At 42.9% G+C, this 16,530-nt stretch overlaps 1 protein-coding gene across 1 annotated transcript; it reads left to right on the top strand.

Moving 5' to 3' along the window:
- Positions 1-1,513: 1,513 nt before the first annotated feature.
- Positions 1,514-15,361, top strand: LOC109033537 (uncharacterized). Its single transcript, XM_072299287.1, has 8 exons — positions 1,514-2,073; positions 3,328-5,177; positions 6,217-6,611; positions 7,625-8,454; positions 9,625-9,988; positions 11,670-11,810; positions 12,532-12,737; positions 14,404-15,361. Exons 1-8 carry the CDS (start codon positions 1,868-1,870, stop codon positions 14,771-14,773), a joined length of 4,362 nt encoding a protein of 1,453 aa, XP_072155388.1. The 5' UTR covers positions 1,514-1,867; the 3' UTR covers positions 14,774-15,361.
- The last annotated feature ends 1,169 nt before the right edge of the window (positions 15,362-16,530 follow it).

Here is a 16,530-nt window from a genome sequence, read left to right as displayed (position 1 = left end):
TCCTCCATTTTGGAGGTGGTCCCTCGGTTTCCCCCCTATTTTCACCATATTGGCTGAGCCCCTCGGGATCCCCCCATTCAACCACCGTGACTGAGCCCCCCCCCCCCCTCTCAGTCTCGTTCAGTACTAGACCAAAAACACCTTTCAACAAGTACGAGAGCGACTACGACGTATGTCAACGCCTTGATACAACTTTTCGTGCTTCACGGATGTCCATGTTGCATAACCAAAAAATTGAAGGCGTTTTCCTCTCTCACGGAAAATATGCGTGCGTGGGCAAATGGCGCGGCGCACAGCCAGTGTGGGCCCTTTCTTTTTCGCAAATACCAACAAACAGTTGTATCATGCCGAGTAACAACGCCGCACGAACATTCAACGTTGTCAACTGTATTCAATAGCGTACAAAATTTCGAAAATTTCTCATGAAAATTCTATTCGCCATCTAATCCAGAGGTTCTGAAACTGGTAAGTGAGGTACTCATATATTATCTTCAAAATAAATATTTAATCGGAGGACATTTGAGAATACTAGAATTCTCATGCGAATTTTTTTCGTGGTATAGAAAAATGGCTCTAATGAGAGAGTGACTTGATGAGGGGACCATTTGGACTGCATTTTGCAATTTGGACCTATAAATTCTGGCTCATCTGAAAAAACACTTATGTGCATAGGGAAACTAATGGCACATATGTTGTTTTACAAATTGCAAAATGTAGTCCATTTAATATCAGCTCCCTAAATGCGATCGCACTCCTGCTATCGAAAACCTACCTATTTTGAAGGTGGGTTTGATTTGGAAGGTAAAATGTTTAGATAGGTTTGGATAAATGGTAGCCTCAAGCAGTGCTATACCCGGAGGCTTCAAGAAAAACTACAGACCCGCGTTTTCCAGAGAATAAGCAGTTCTTCTTAAAAAAAAAAAAAAATGGAGTCACTACAAGGGCGAATTTTTGCGATTATCCTATCAAAATCGGTCGATGATGAAACTCAACATGCCCAGAATCTAATGAACCTGAGCATTCTTCAGTAGATCTGGGTCCATCAGGAAAAGAGCCTATTTAGTTATAACATCGACTGAAACATAACGACGGTGAAACTGCCAAACCACGTATCTCGGTTTGCGACGTCGCAGACTTCCTGTCATACTTTATTTTTTAAATGAAAAACTACTTAACATCCAGTCTTGAAAATTTCTGTGATTTTTCTTCTTTGTGCGGAGAAAATTCCGTGAAAATTTCAAGGAATGATATTGATTTGGTCTACTTCAAAAAAATAAAATGTGAGCGTAGATTTTTAAACACCGCAAACGAGATACGTGGTTTGGTAGTTTCACCGTCGATAAGGCTATTACATCTATCCTTAGGGGAAAAAATAGGAACTGAATGAAGACCAAGTAAATTGGGCATCTTTAAACCGTCTCCTCTACATCTAAAGACTTCACTTAAAATGTTCTTCTCTCCACCCCTTCTTAGTAAAAATATAATAAAAAAATAAATAAAATGTAATCAAAATGAAAAAAATAAAAATGCCAGCTGAAATTCTTAAAGACCTCAAAGCACGAATTAATTGTACCTTTCCTACTCTTGAGTAAGTAATTAAGAAATTATGAACACAAACAAATTAGAAGACTTCATAACTTTGATAAGTTTTCTTGGGTTGCAAGCGAGGCGAGATGCGCGCTGTTGCAAAGCAAACATTTTCTGCGAACAGCTGATTCGGAAAATTATGTTCGCGGACTTTTCTCAAAATCTCCCTCCTGCCCTCGAAGGGGTTTGCCCCGCACCCGTCAAAGTTTAGCGCGTGACCCTTCGAAATGGTTCAAAATTCTCGTAGCGTCTTTTCTTCCAAACCGGGAGGCTTCCCGAAATGAGATCGAAATTCGTCGTGACAGCTCTCCTCAAAACTCTCTGTTTCCTGCTGCTCTGCGGCGAGGCCATCTCCGAGAACACGCGTTGCCGTGGTGATGCAAGTTCGACGCAGCTCATATGTGCTGCCCAGGATCTCGACTTGTTCGGCGGCGATGCAACAGGTGCTCGATATGTCAAGCGCCAAGCGATCCAACATCGAAAGAGGTATTTTCCCCCCTTCCATCTAGCATCTTAGTAATAAGTCCTGGAAAATACTGTCCACTGAAGACGGTAAAATATAATAATCCCGTGCTGGCGACCTAATAAATGCGCGGTGGGATTCGAGCAAGTTGGTATCACTGCCCCTTCCCCTTCGATCAATTTTGCCAAAATACAAGAATCACAATTGAATTAATGTAAACGGATGATGGAAGAGTTTGATCTCTAGAATCAACATAATACTCACGAAACAATTATCCATACTGCTTTTTTACAGAAAAAATACAAATCATTGGAAAAGTAAAAAATATATAAGGTTAAAACCAATTTGAAAAAAGGAATGAAACAAGTAATAAGTTCAAATTTAAAAAAAAAAAAAGAATTGAAAAGAAACACTACTTTTTTAATATATTTTTTAAAATGTAAATTGATAGCTGGGTGTTTCATTATGTTTTTAATTTAGTTTTTAATTTTTTTTCTTAATTATCCTCAAAATTAAATTTAACCTCTTTTCAAAATTGATATTATTGATAGTCAATTTTAAATTGTCTTAAACACCAGGAATACACTAAAATAAACGCACCAACATACATTGAGCTATTCTGTCAGTGTAACTGCGTTATTTCATTGTTATAGTTCTTAATTGAAATGACTCTATTGCAACTCGAACATGTTTGCATAGTTAATGATCGAAGTTTTCATCGGGGGAGGCAGCTTTTTTCTTACAAAATTTACCAGCACTAAACGCAGTTCCAGTCTTTTCAGACCAAAAAAAGAGAGAGAGAAAAAAAATTGAAAGGCGTGCGTTATCATGAGGGTAGTTTGATTGAAGGAGGATGTCACCAGAATGTCTTCTCATGGCCTCATTTTCTTAGCGGAACAATCGTTTATCAGAGACCCAAAACTGACGTCACGCGCCTCGCTGCTGGGGGCGTACATAAACGCCTTCAAATAATTGGTTATGCATTATGGTCATCCGTAGAGCACGTATAATTGCATCCAGGTGCTGTCATGGTTGTAGCGGCTTTCTTACAGCACATTAACAGCTGATAGATTTGTAGAAAAAGGTGTTTTATCATTTCGTGTAAAAGGAACACAGTGCTTTGGTGGCTTCTTGCAAGGGAGACCTGCAAGATATGTTATAACCCTTCCCCGATCTTCAAAGTGTTTATTTATGTAGAAAAGATGGCGTAATCGATCTCTCCTCCTAGGAGAGGTGTATTGAAATAGACACCGATTTGAATATTTTACCATTTTCAGGGTTCCTGCGGATATCACGGGTGATCAGGAAAAAATTCAGGCAAATTCCATACGAGCAAGAAGAACGCCGAGGACTGCAATATCGGACACAGACCATAATAGCAGCTCAGCCTACCACATTGGCAGCGATGAAAAAGAGAGGAACGAATTTCCCAGCACCAGTTTTAGAAGTGAAGGTGGGTGGAACAACTTCATAGACAGAAAAAATTACGTTACAACCAAGAATGGTAGCCTTCATTCAGAAAATAATGATCATACCGAAGGGTCTAAAAAGAGAGAATTTTCGATGCGTAACGTGAGAGAAGCGGACATAGGTAGAAGGGGTACGGGAGATGACGATGATGACAAGGATGAAAAGGATGAGAAGGATTACAATGATGGTAAGGACGACGACGATGAAAATAAAGAAGAAAAACGAGGAGAGAATGCAAAAGGGAACGAGGAGAGGAAATACACAGAGACCATCACTGAAAAAACTAATCTGGTCTTCGATGATTTGGGAAAAGAAGATGCAAGAGCAGAGGATGAAAAAGTGGAAACAGAGAGGGAGGCTGCTATGACGACACCCCCTGAAAAAACCTATGAAATTTTTGGTGATGCAGAAGAGGAGGAAGAAAAAGGTGAAAAACAGAGGAAGGATGAGTACGATGAAAGGACTGTAACAACTATGAGCACTGAAAAACTCTTCAAAATCATAGAGTCTGAGGGAAAATCGGTGTCAAAATTTAATGACTACGGACAACTAGCACGAACTGAAAAAGAATATGATATGACGCCTGCTTTTAAACATCCTTCACAATCCAAAGATATGAGACTTGAAGTTCACGAACCTGTACCAAAGCCAATAATTTCAGTTTCTAAAAATTTCCCCGAAAAGGCGCCTGGTTTTCCATCCAGTGTCGAGCCCTACAAACAGCAACCAAGCGAAGTTCCGACCATCCATCCAGATGAAGAAGGAATCTTCATCTTTGAGGGGAAAAAATCTGATCGTCCCAAAATAAAAGAAATCGACAAAAATCCAATAGAAATCGAGGATCTGACCGAGGATATGGATGATCCACTGCCGGATGATATTTCCGACGACTTCGATGAGAACACGACCGAGACACCTTCCAACGAAGCGGAAACCAAAAGCGATGGAAGAATCACCACAAAGGCAGGGATCAAGTTATCCGGGAATACAACTACTTCCAAGGAGAGAAACTTCACCACGAGTGCGACCAACAATATTACAAAAACCTCAGCGAAGTCACGCGGAGACGACGTTGAAGAACCCGAAAAAGAGATTCGTGGCGACGGAAAAACTGACGTGAAAGAACCCGATAAAGAGATTCGTGGAGATGGAAAAACTGACGTTAAAGAACCCGGTAAAGAGATTCGTGGAGACGGAAAAACTGACGTTAAAAAACCCGATAAAGAAATTCGTGGAGATGGAAAAACTGACGTTAAAGAACCCAATAAAAAGATTGAAACAACAGATGACCGCACAAACCGTGCCAAGACGCGTGAATCGAAGGAGAAAACGGAAATCAGTGTGCTCACAGATCCCGACGCCACGGATGGTGAAACCACTGAAAACAGTGACGAGGGGCACGGTGAGAGCCTCGATGATCTGTATTCTGAGCTGCCCAAAATCGAAGAGGAAAGGCGGCAGCAGGAGCCCGCCTCGGGTTTTCCGAACATCGGATGGGCGCTTTCGGATCCCTCTGATAGACAGCTTTGGGACAAACTGATTAAAGCTCAGAATACCACGGATCGACTCCTAGAAAAGCTTGAAAGGAGTAGGGAACCTAATAAAATGAGTCAGAATACCCAGCTACTTGGGTTTGCGGCTGACAATAGCCGTAGGGGTAAGTGGTAGCTGAAGTCATCACTATATATTTCAAATTTCAAGTATAGGCGTAGCTAGATCATTTGCCAAAGGGGGGTGGTGGGGGGCGGGGGGGGGGGGGGTTGCTGGGTTTCTCTAAAAAATGAGCACTAGCCCCAACCCCACTAACCGGGAGGGGGGTGACTGGGAGATATGGAATACCCCTCTGTGTAAAGGGGGTTCAATCCTGGGGACAATCCTAGAAAAATTTGAAAATATTAATGCATTTCAGATGCCGTTTAAGGGCACCCCGACATCATACGTTATTACACATTTTGATTTTATTAAATCGTTCTGCTCCTTTCCTTCTCACGTTGCATTGTGTAGCAAGGAAATTAAGGTATTTATTTGAAGTTCTAATTTTTTAGGGGGGGAGGGGGGGAGTGATAGTATTTCAAATTTTTGGAGCAGGCTCTCCGCCCCCCTCCCCCCCCCCCGCCTCATAACAGCTACGCCCAAGATCTGCAGCATCGATCCCTCCGGATCTTTTAGATTTTAAATAACAAGATCTACCGACATTATCTTTTCACTTCATTGACATAAATGGGTCCGTCTAACATAAATTCGTGTAACAGTGCGTCAGGATCCCTTTGACCTCAAATTTATATAATTGCAGTGATATTGAACTAATTTTAGACAGACATCAAACTGATTTGCTGAGGGAAAAAAAACAAACTCTGGCCGTGGAAGCCTTACTTACGGGCTATATAGACATACCGTCCGCGTTCCGGGCTCAGAGGCAGAGGCCGAAAGTTCCAGGCATAGCACCTGGAGCTATCGAAACCACGGCTCCAGCACCTGGCATTTTCCGCCTCTGAGCTTGGAACGGACGGCATGTCTATAGGGCCCGTGAATTTTTTTTTTTCAGTGGGTGGACTTTCACATACTGGAAACCGTTGTTCTGGATCATATCGTTATCGTTATCGTTACTTCGATGCAACAGAATAGTTTTTTCTTGAAATGACCACCATCTTTGATGATAACGTTAAGGGGTAACTTTTTCTTCATTTTGCTGCCAGGTGAAGTGCCGACCGCAGACGAGGACGACCTGCGCAGCTATCTGCGGAACCGAATCGACGGCGGACGGCCCAAAAGCCGAGAAGACACGCTCGTCTTGGAGAAGGACGAGAACATGCGCGACCCAGAGCCAGAGGAGGTCGCGGACAGGGGAGATCTGTCGCCGGCCTTCCCGGAACCGCCTCCAGGGGTCAATATGAAGGCGGAGGAGAACCAAGAGCCACCTCCTGAAGAAGAGAAGTCCTCGGCGGAACTACCACCGACGTCGAACACGGTGTCGTGGGCGTTGTCGTCGATAGAACGTGAAGACGAAGACGTCCAGACGACCGAACCTCAGCCTGACGAGGAAGACGATCTCCGCCTTCTTCTTACACCGCCGTCCGTCATACCGGCACCGGTAAATCCACATTCACAGAAAAAAATACTCCGACCGTGAGAGCCGTTCTTACGGCCAATATCTGCCGTGATAGCGAAGAGAGCAGTAAGTGCATTTCTGTATGAGCCACGGTTAGCACATCGAGGTTCATCCCACCATGCACTTACTGCTCTCTTCGCTATCATGGCAGATATAGACATACCGTCCGCGTTTCGGGCTTGGTACCCGGAGCAGTCGAAGCTACCCGAAACTTTCGGCCTCTGAGCCCGGAACGGACAATAAGTCTATACAGCCCGTAAATTTTTTTTCAGTGTTGAGAGAGAAACTCTCACTGTTCTAGTGAGACTAAATATGCTATGAAAATATTACGGTTAAGATATTTGTGATCGTCCATGGAAATAGAGATCTTGGCCCACGGAAGTTAAGCTATCAGTACGGTGACTGATAACCATTTAGACCGAAAACTCGGGTTTTTTTAAAAGTTTGACGGAAACCTCTCCTGAGAAAACTTCTCTCTCAGGAATCGCCTTTGTCCTGAAAACATTTGAGTTTGAGACCTCGAGAGATAATTTCTGTAACTTCTGGAAAAACAAGTTACTAACGGTCGCCTTTTCATGAACGATGCCACATTTTTTGAACTGCAAACTTCAATCCACCATTACTCCACTTGAGCCGTGCATTTGTGGGCGATTTTTGTCCCGAAATGTTCATGGAGCATTCCTCTTTGTTCTGGTTTCAATAAATCAAATTGGCAATTCTGTGCACTGAGGTCTCTTTCCCTGCATGTTCTCAGTCAAAATACTGAACAAATCTCCTTTTCTCTTCAAAAGTACGTACCTACATTTAGATCAAAATCTTTTACATCCGATTGAAATCAGAAGAATGCGCACGAAAATTTATTTTCAAATCGACATTTAATGTGAAATCTTGCCGAATTCCGACGAGGAAACCCCCTGACTACCATTATAGTTGACATGGCAATTTCGCTAAACGCTGCGTAACTAATGCATTTTCCATAATTTTTGGTAAATTAGGTCGAAACACCATTAGTGGAGGAGCCCTTGCAGATGATTTCTGTGCCGGTCGAGGAGCCAAAGCCGAAGACAGAGGAACCACCATCGAAGACAGAAAAGCCACCCCCGAAGACAGAAAAGCCACCACCGAAGACAGAAAAGCCACCACCGAAGACAGAAAAGCCACCACCGAAGACAGAAATGCCACCACCGAAGACAGAAAAGCCACCACCGATGGCAGAAAAGCCACCACCGAAGACAGAAAAGCCACCACCGAAGACAGAAATGCCACCACCGAAGACAGAAAAGCCACCACCGAAAACAGAAAAGCCTCCACCGAAGACAGAGGAGCCATCACCGAAGACCGAGAATCCACCACCCAAGGCAAAGAATCCACCACCCAAAGCAGAGAAGCCACCAGCTAAGGCCGAGAATCCACCATTCAAGGCAGAGGAGCCATCACCGAAGGCAGAAAAGCCACCACCCAAGGCCGAGAATCCACCACCCAAGGCAGTGAAGCCACCACCGACCTCTTTGTCACCTCTCTCTCAGCGCCATGTTGTGACATCGAATAACGGCGTGACATCCCCCAAAATAACCGGTGCAGCGGTGCCCAAACTGAATTGGACGGACGTTGCCACAGCTTGGGAGCTCAGTTTACAGGAGGGTGTTGAGTTGGACTCGACCTCGGCTGCCAGGCAACTTGGTCCTTGGAGAAACGCTCAGCAAAGGCATCCGATCTCTCAAAAACTCGAGCAAAGGCAACCGATCACTCAAAAACTCGAGCAAAGGCAACCGATCACTCAAAAACTCGAGCAAAGGCAACCGATCACTCAAAAACTCGAGCAAAGGTCAGATTTCCTATGAATCTTTTTATATATCGACGGTGAAACTACCAAACCACGTATCTCGTTTGCGGTGTTTAAAAATCTACGCTCACATTTTATTTTTTTGAAGTAGACCAAATCAATATCATTCCTTGGAATTTTCACGGAATTTTCTCCGCACAAAGAGGGAAAATCACAGAAATTTTCAAGACTGGATGTTAAGTAGTTTTTTATTTAAAAAATAAAGTATGACAGGAAGTCTGCGACGTCGCAAACCGAAATACGTGGTTTGGTAGTTTCACCGTCGATATGTGGCTCACGATGAAAAAGATTGGTAGAGGGCACTAGACTGTCTGGCAAAAGAAGTTCCCCAGTTATTTAGTAGCCAGTGCTAGACTCGCGGCAGTTGTAACCAGATGTCTATTAGATCAGATCTACTGATTGTTGAAATCAATAGACAAAGCGATAGACAAAGAAAACATAAGGAGTATCGCGCGATCTTATTGGTTGGGGTATAAATGATGGACTAGCGATCGGGTCCCTCGTGGGTTGGCGTTAGTTAGTCTATTACCTACCAACTTTGTCCATTGCAACCACTCACTTCCACCAACAGGATCCCTCCATATAATTTTTGTCTTCTTTGTATATAGCTTTCGTCTAACAGTCGGGCTGATTGTTGGATCAGCACGCTGAAATTCAATAAAACAATGTCATAAGTGAAGTAGGACAAGGACCCTAGATAGAGAGGAATGGCAAAAATTAAACGATGCTCTGTTTTTGATATCAAAAATCACCTAACCCTCTTGTAGAAATTTCCGTCCTACTGAATCAGATTCTCACGTATATATCATAATCTAATGCACCTATTTGCAATTTTTTTAAAAAAATATTTGCAAATCGAAGCAATGAAAATCTTTCAGATGATTATTTCCGAGGAGGTTTCACAGCTGAATCAGAAATCGTGATACATTTTTTCCATCAGGTAAAAATTTTCCGGAAAAGCTCATTTTTTGGGACAACTCAGAGGGTCTGGAAAATCATTGAGTGGTGCGAGGGAGAAAAGATAACATTTTTTAATTTAGCGCTGAAAACACCCAATAAGCCCCCCTCCCTCCTCATTTGAAACACCCTGTCTAAGATCCTTGCTTAGTTAAAAAGAAAACCCCTGTTTTATCATTTGTATTGTTATTAAAGGCAGCCGATACCCCCTAAACTCCAAAAACCAGATCAAAGAAAACCAAGTTCACCCCCGAAAAGTATGAAAAAAAGCTCAGCGATACCGCGAGCGACGGAGGCAGCTCCAGCGGAAGCACCCAAGTCCCGGCTGCCGAGTTTCAGAGTGACGGCCAGGAAAGCGAACCTTCAGCGGGAACCGAAGATCTTGGGTGCGAGTTTCTTGGACCTGACGCAGCATCCGTACGTAGCCGTCTTGGCCGGGAAACTCGAGACCCGCCTCGTCTTCCTCTGCACCACCACCATCCTCTCGGAAACCTGGGCGCTCTCCTGCGCCCACTGCTTCTTCGTCGACGGCGAGGAACTGGTCATCAATCGACTGGTGGTAAGTAAGTTCAGCAGGCTGATTGTTGAAATTTATAGACAAAGCTATGGACAAAGAATACAAAAGGGATATGGAGGGATCTTATTGGAGGGAGCGGGTGGTTGCAATAGACAAAGAAGGTAATAAATAGACTAACTGATGGCAAGCAACGAGAGACCCTATATTTAGTCCATCATTAACCCCCTTAGTATGTAAGGACCATTCATTTCAGCCAATAGGGTAGCTCCATACTCCCTATGTCTTCTATGTCTATAGGTTTGTCTATCAATTTCAACAATCAGCCCGCAGCTCGATGAAACTGCCCTGCTACACTGCCTTGTTAAGGAAAACCCCGTATGAGCCTTCAGGCATTGTCATATTTCCGATAATAAGCAACGAATTTGCCGGAAAAATTCTCAACAGTTTTCCACCAATTTTCCAGAGAATTTTATTACTAATTTAATCTAAAATATCGACAAAATTTAAGGGAAAATACGCATAATTTTTTTCTTTAGTACATGTTTTATTCGGGGAAATTTGGCAACTCTCGAATGTTCATACGGCATTCCTCCTTAGCACGTCAGTATAAACGACCAAATTGGTCGGTTCAATATATCAACATGGCGTTGGCGGTCCCAACAACATTGTTTTTTCTCCATTTAAACCTATGGAAATGTATTGATTATAAAAGGGGCCAGGTGCTCCGACAAGAATCGATTATGAAACGCAGGTTTAAATGGAAATGAGCCAATGTTGCCAGATTGCTGGATCCGCCTCTAAAACATGGTCCCAAATTGATCTATTGGATTACATTTTGCAAAAAGGAACCATGAGCATTTTAATGGCGCAATGATTGTGCAACTGATTTTTCGAGTTCAGTTCGAAAAATTGCATCTTGATGCGTTCCAAGTGACACATTTCAGGTAAACAATAGTGGTTTATCTTGTGTAAGTACACCAGAGGTAGGATAGACTCATATTAGCGTGATCGCTGGATGCACCTGTCTTATCAGCCACCTCAAAGTTGGAAGTGGATGTTGGTCACTTCTGGTTCGCAGACCAAATCGCCGCACGGCGCAAACACGTCTCCGTAAAATTGACGCTGTGCGAAAATTAATGAATATTTTTTCAAAAACTAAAAAGGAGTGTACTTGTGAGAGTATAAACTTTCAAACGAACCTAAGTTTAGCTCGTTTGGACCATTTTTCAGCCCAGGGCGGCACCAGTCCGGGAACTTTTTGACCACACCTCGTAGAGCAAAAGAAAGGACGCGCGTTGATGACGGCGCAGAGATACAACTGTTCGTGCTTAATGGCTGTCCGTGTTGCATCTTCAAAATTGAAGGCGCGATGGCGAAAGGCGTGAACTCGCAATGATCCGCTTCTGTGCTACCAATGAAGTGTCACTCAGATTCGGGATTCGGGAGGGAAGTTAAAATACGAGGCCCGAACGACTCTGTCCTATCTTGGCTGTGTCAAAACTCGATTTTTTTCTTTTTTCTTTTTTTGTTCAATTTAACGCCAGGTTCTTTTTTTAGGGTGTATTTGTAGCCCTCTATAACTGGACCGCGATAAGCATAAGGGAACATAGCCACATCAGCTATTACTAAATATAATAGGCAGCTTAATTTTTAAAGTAAAAATTTTGAAAGTATTTTGAAGTAGTAAGAATTTTGGCAGTAAAATTTTGAATTTATTTTCCAGGTCGTGACCGGGCAAACATCGTTAGATCTCAGTAATTTAAGCCCGAATTCTGCGATATATGTAGCGAAGGAAATCCACATTCACCCTATGTACGCGGAGAAGTCATTTGAGAGCATCACGCATGATCTCGGCCTTGTAAGGGTAAGAATGAAATCAATGTATTTTTGTTTTTTTTTTTTTGGGGGGGGGGGGGATAACGCACGATAAACAGATCTTGAAAAACACTTAAACCCACCTTCGCGTAAAATCTGATGACTAGAGCTAGTTATCAAATTTAACGCGCAAGTGAGTTTAAGTGTTGTTGTGAGAAGTATGAAATGACCATGCATTTTTCCGCATCGCTCCGAGAAGCAAAGGCATAATGTAGAATTTTTGGCATTGAAGAATTTAGTCAGTTCTCAATCATTTTCCATTAAAATAGTCAATGCTAATGTGAATGAATTGCGGTTGCCACTGAGAGATTTTTTCGAGTTGAGTCGGAGGATCGGATTTTGAGATTCGGACGGAAACTATTTGTGTCCCTAGGGTCAACTCAGTTCTGACCCCCATTGATGCGACGTAGAAATATACATTCCCCCGACTTCCGCTCGCCACCACCGTCTGCGTTTTCTCCAACACTGAAAAAAAAAAAAAAAAAAAAAAACATATTGGATCTAGAGTAGAAAAAATACTCTTCATCCAATCGGATTTTTGCTTAAGTCAAGAACCAAGCCTCTTAATTTGGGCGGATTTCCTTTTGATCTAAGCAAAAATCTGATTGAATCAACAGTATTTTTTCTTGTCAATGTTTTCATGAGTCTGGACTCTAGATCCAATGTGGTTTTTTTTCCAGTGAAGAGAGTAAACTGATTTGTGATTGCAGGTGCGGCGGCCGTTCAAATTCAACGACTTCGTGCAGATGATTCCGATCAGGGCTCTGCCTTTGCCCTATCTGACGGACCCGGACACAGACACGTTGATCCCTCTGCTGACCCAATCCTTTAATTGGAACTCGAAGACTCGTGAACTTGAAGCCATCAATGTGACCCTTCGCAGGGGCGACGTTGACCCCTGCCCCTGCATAAACTGGTTAGACATTTCAATCATCCCATTTCTTCACCGTAGTTACTTCTCACAAACTGATTGCGGTAAACGCACGGGTCGTAAGACGGGATGTTGAAGTTTTTAAGCCAACGTGTGTAAAAAGTTCAGCTTCAAGCTGATATCTCATTACAGAGGGAAAAAGCTCACACACAAGCACAATTTTCCAATTTTTTTGAATAACATTTTTTTGAATTTTTCCACAATTTTTGAAGAAATAATTTCTCTTGACAAAAAAAAAAAAAAAAAAAAAAAAAATGATACAGATCTCAGGACATTATCCCATCTCCTTAAAAGTATATATTTTCAGAAAATGCTCCGATGTTCATAAAGGTGGGATGTAAACCACCTGAGTACACGTCAAGAAATTTGTGCTACTATTTCTACAATAAAACGATCAATAAATCGCGGAAGAAAAAAAAAAAAGCACAATTTCCCCTCAAAGAGATATGTTGTTTGGAGCAACTCTTGTTACGTCCATTCAGAAGGGCAACTGCAGACGCGTTTCGGCCTTGTTGGGACAATCCTCAGTGCAGTGCAGCCTCTTTGAGGGAAAATTGTGCTTGTGTGCGAGCTTATTCCCTCTGTAATGAGGTATCAGCTTTAAGCTGAACTTTTCACGCACGTTGGCTAAAAAACTCCAACATCCCGTCTCACAGTTACTTCTGGTTCATATTTGTACTTAAAGTATTTTAAACTAATTTATGGGGTGCATGTAATGGTCCTCCCGGAAGGCGACGGCGTGGACGTCCTGTGAAAGGTTGGCGACAAGGGGTGGAGGAGGAGATCAGAAGGTGCCAATTGCCTGATGATCTCTGGGAGGATAGGGGGCAATGGCGATTGGGCGTCGCAGAGCGCGAGGCGGCGCTATAAAAGCGACTTTATGTATGTATGTAATGGTCAAACATATTATCCTCTGATTTTTCGCATATGATTGGATGGAAAAATTCCGAAAAAGTGGCCCGAAAATATCGAATATTATGACTGAATTTTGAGGAAGTTGCGTAACAGCTAAAATTTTCCCATTCGTCTGAAATTTTGCAAGGCTACCATTTAAGGGTGAACAATCGATCGGGGGTGCGATTATCCAGTGGTTCCGCACTTTGGCCATCGATATGAAGTTGAATTTTGTGAGTGCCCCAGCGGACTGATTATTGAAATTGATAGACAAAGCGATAGACAAAGAAGACATAGAGAGTAAGAAGCGATCCTATAGGTGGAAACGGGTGGCTCATATAGACTAAGGGAGAAGATGATGGACTAACTATCGGGTCTCTCGTGGGATGCCGTTAGTTAGTCTATCACCCACGTCCTTTGTCCATTGCAACCACCCGCTTCCACCAATAGGATCCTCCAAATCCCTTTTGTCTTCTTTGTCTATACACTGGAAAACAAATAATCTTAAATTTGCCCCCAAGAAGTATTTCTTCTTAAATCAAGAATTTTGCTGGTTAATATAAGCTACTTTTTTGCTTAACCCAAGCATTATTTTTCTTGAATCAAGGAAAAGTCAGCTTAAAGCAAGATAAAGAAAATTCTTGGCGGCAAATTCAAGAATTATCATGCTTGATCCAAGCTACTTTTTATTTCAGTGTAGCTTGTCTATCAATTTCAATAATCGACCCGCTGAGCGAGTCTGGCTTTCTCATTGCAGGCGGCTGTCGAGGGGGCTTTTCTGCACGTTCCGGCGTCCTAGGGAGACGATCTGCCACGGGGACTTCGGGGGCCCGCTCGTCTACCGGCGCCAGCTCATCGGTGTCGCGCAAGGGATCCGGAGTGCCCGCTGTGACCGCGCCTACATCCTCGAGGACGAGGACTGCGAGGACGCCTCCAAGTACGCCATGTACATCAACACCTGCATCTTCCTCGACTGGCTCAACCGCCACGTCCCCGGGGTCCCTCACCAGCCCGAAGAGTGCTACCGGCTACTCAATGCCGAGGCCGGACAGGCCGTTGCCTCCGCGACCCCCGTGCTCCTGGTCGCCATGGCGAGTTCTTCGTTCTTTTTCGTGAACACCCTCTGAGAAGCACAAAACACGTTTTCTTTTTCTGTTCCGTATCTGCCCACTGAAGTTCAGACTGCGGACTCATTGTTGAAATTGGATGACAAAACTATAGACAAAGAAGACAAAATGATGGAGGGATCCTATTTAAGGAAGCGGATGGTTCCAATGGACAAAGGAGGAAGGCAATAGACTACCTAACTAACGACAGCCCACTAGATACTCTAAAGTTAGTCCATCATTTTCTCCCTTTGTCTATAGGAACCACCTACTTCCGCCAATAAGAGCGCTCCACACTGCCTATGTCTTCTTTGTCCATGGCTTTGTCCATCAATTTCAAAAATCGGCCCGCAGCCACTAAAATTTCCACTTTATTGGTAAAATTACCATGTTCATTGGTGTAAATGTTAAGTCCGATTACCGCAAATATTTCCACTCCCGAAGACGGTGAAATTCCCGGATCACCGCAGTCTTTGTCCATTTTGTCCTCGTAGTTCGATAGTTTCTATGTACCTGGTTGTCAAGTCTTATTAGTTAACGGTTTTTTATACATATTTTAGTAGTGAACGATATTGTAAAAAAACATTAAAAACTGTATTTCTTTAAAAATGCGCATGTATTTCACGCATTGTATAACGGAGAGGTCCCCGGCCTCGGCAGCGGGTCGATTGTTGAATCGTTACTGAATGACCTTGATCGATAAATCCCTATCTTAGCAATGCTTTCTATCGATCAAGATTATTAGATATCTATTGAACAATCGATCAATTGTTGAATCGTTATTGAATGACTTAGATCGATAAATCCCTATCTTAGCCATGCTCTCTATCGATCAAGATCATTCGATATCGATTGAACAATCGATCCGCAGGTAACTTAAACTGCAACGGTTGAATCGGTCACGTGACATTAAATGGCTCCTAGATAACGAACATCCTTTAGTAATTCACCAAGGCCCATGGGCGGAATGTGCCAGGTGGGCCTTTACCATGAGTCATAATTTGTAAATAATATCGGTTTTTAAGTCAAAATTGACAGCTTGGACATTACTTAGCGCATTTGCAGAGCTGCGACACAACGCGTCGCACGACAAGCCTGACGAAATCCACTGTCTGGGTATAGGCAAACTATTCGAACCTCTGGCCGTTGCTTTGCATCCTACCGTAATGAAGGCGCTTTTTACGGGAGCACCGTTTCCACCCTCCGCTTGTGAAAGTTCACTCTCAGTCTCTTAAACACGAGTAGATTTGATTAGTAAAATTCTCATACATTTCAACTGTTCACACTTTCGGTCATTTCGGAACCAGTGTTTAATTTTCACTTTTATTTCATTACAGATCGCCCACGGGGAGAGGGACCTTCGTTCTTCATTCAGGGTAACAATTTTTTCAGAAGAGCGAGATTCAATTATTATTTGCACGTCCAAGTGGACCGCGTTGAGCAGAAAGGAACCAAGCCGCATTAGCTATTGCTAAATTTAACTGGGCAGTTTAATTGTTTACATGAAAACGGCTGTGCGGTTTTTTTGTGCAAATTTCAAAAAAACTTTTTGCCCAATGCAAAGCAGATTCCAAGTTTGTCAGAAAGGAACCAACCCACATTTTCGAAAAAATTAGTTAAGAATTTTTTTGAGTTCCACAAGGCGTTTATTGTCTCCTGCAGCCAAAATCTGAAGGTCGAAAAAAAGAAATTAGCTAGGTAGTGAAAAGAGGGGTTCAAGTTTATTTTCTACATTGAGCCTTATGCAGGAATAAAACTTCAAGCCTCTTTTTCTCAGT

The sequence above is a fragment of the Bemisia tabaci genome, chromosome 4, assembly GCF_918797505.1.
Source record: "Bemisia tabaci chromosome 4, PGI_BMITA_v3".
NCBI classification, from domain to species: Eukaryota; Metazoa; Arthropoda; class Insecta; order Hemiptera; family Aleyrodidae; genus Bemisia; species Bemisia tabaci.
The sequence above is the reverse complement of the archived record's forward strand: the minus strand, read 5'-3'. Positions and strand labels throughout refer to the sequence as shown.

Coding starts and splice junctions, on each gene's coding strand:
- LOC109033537 (XM_072299287.1), top strand. CDS start 1,868: ATGAGATCGAAATTCGTCGTGACAGCTCTCCTCAAAACTCTCTGTTTC. Junction 2,074..3,327: donor GCGATCCAACATCGAAAGAG/GTATTTTCCCCC, acceptor TACCATTTTCAG/GGTTCCTGCGGATATCACGG. Junction 11,811..12,531: donor ATGATCTCGGCCTTGTAAGG/GTAAGAATGAAA, acceptor TTGTGATTGCAG/GTGCGGCGGCCGTTCAAATT.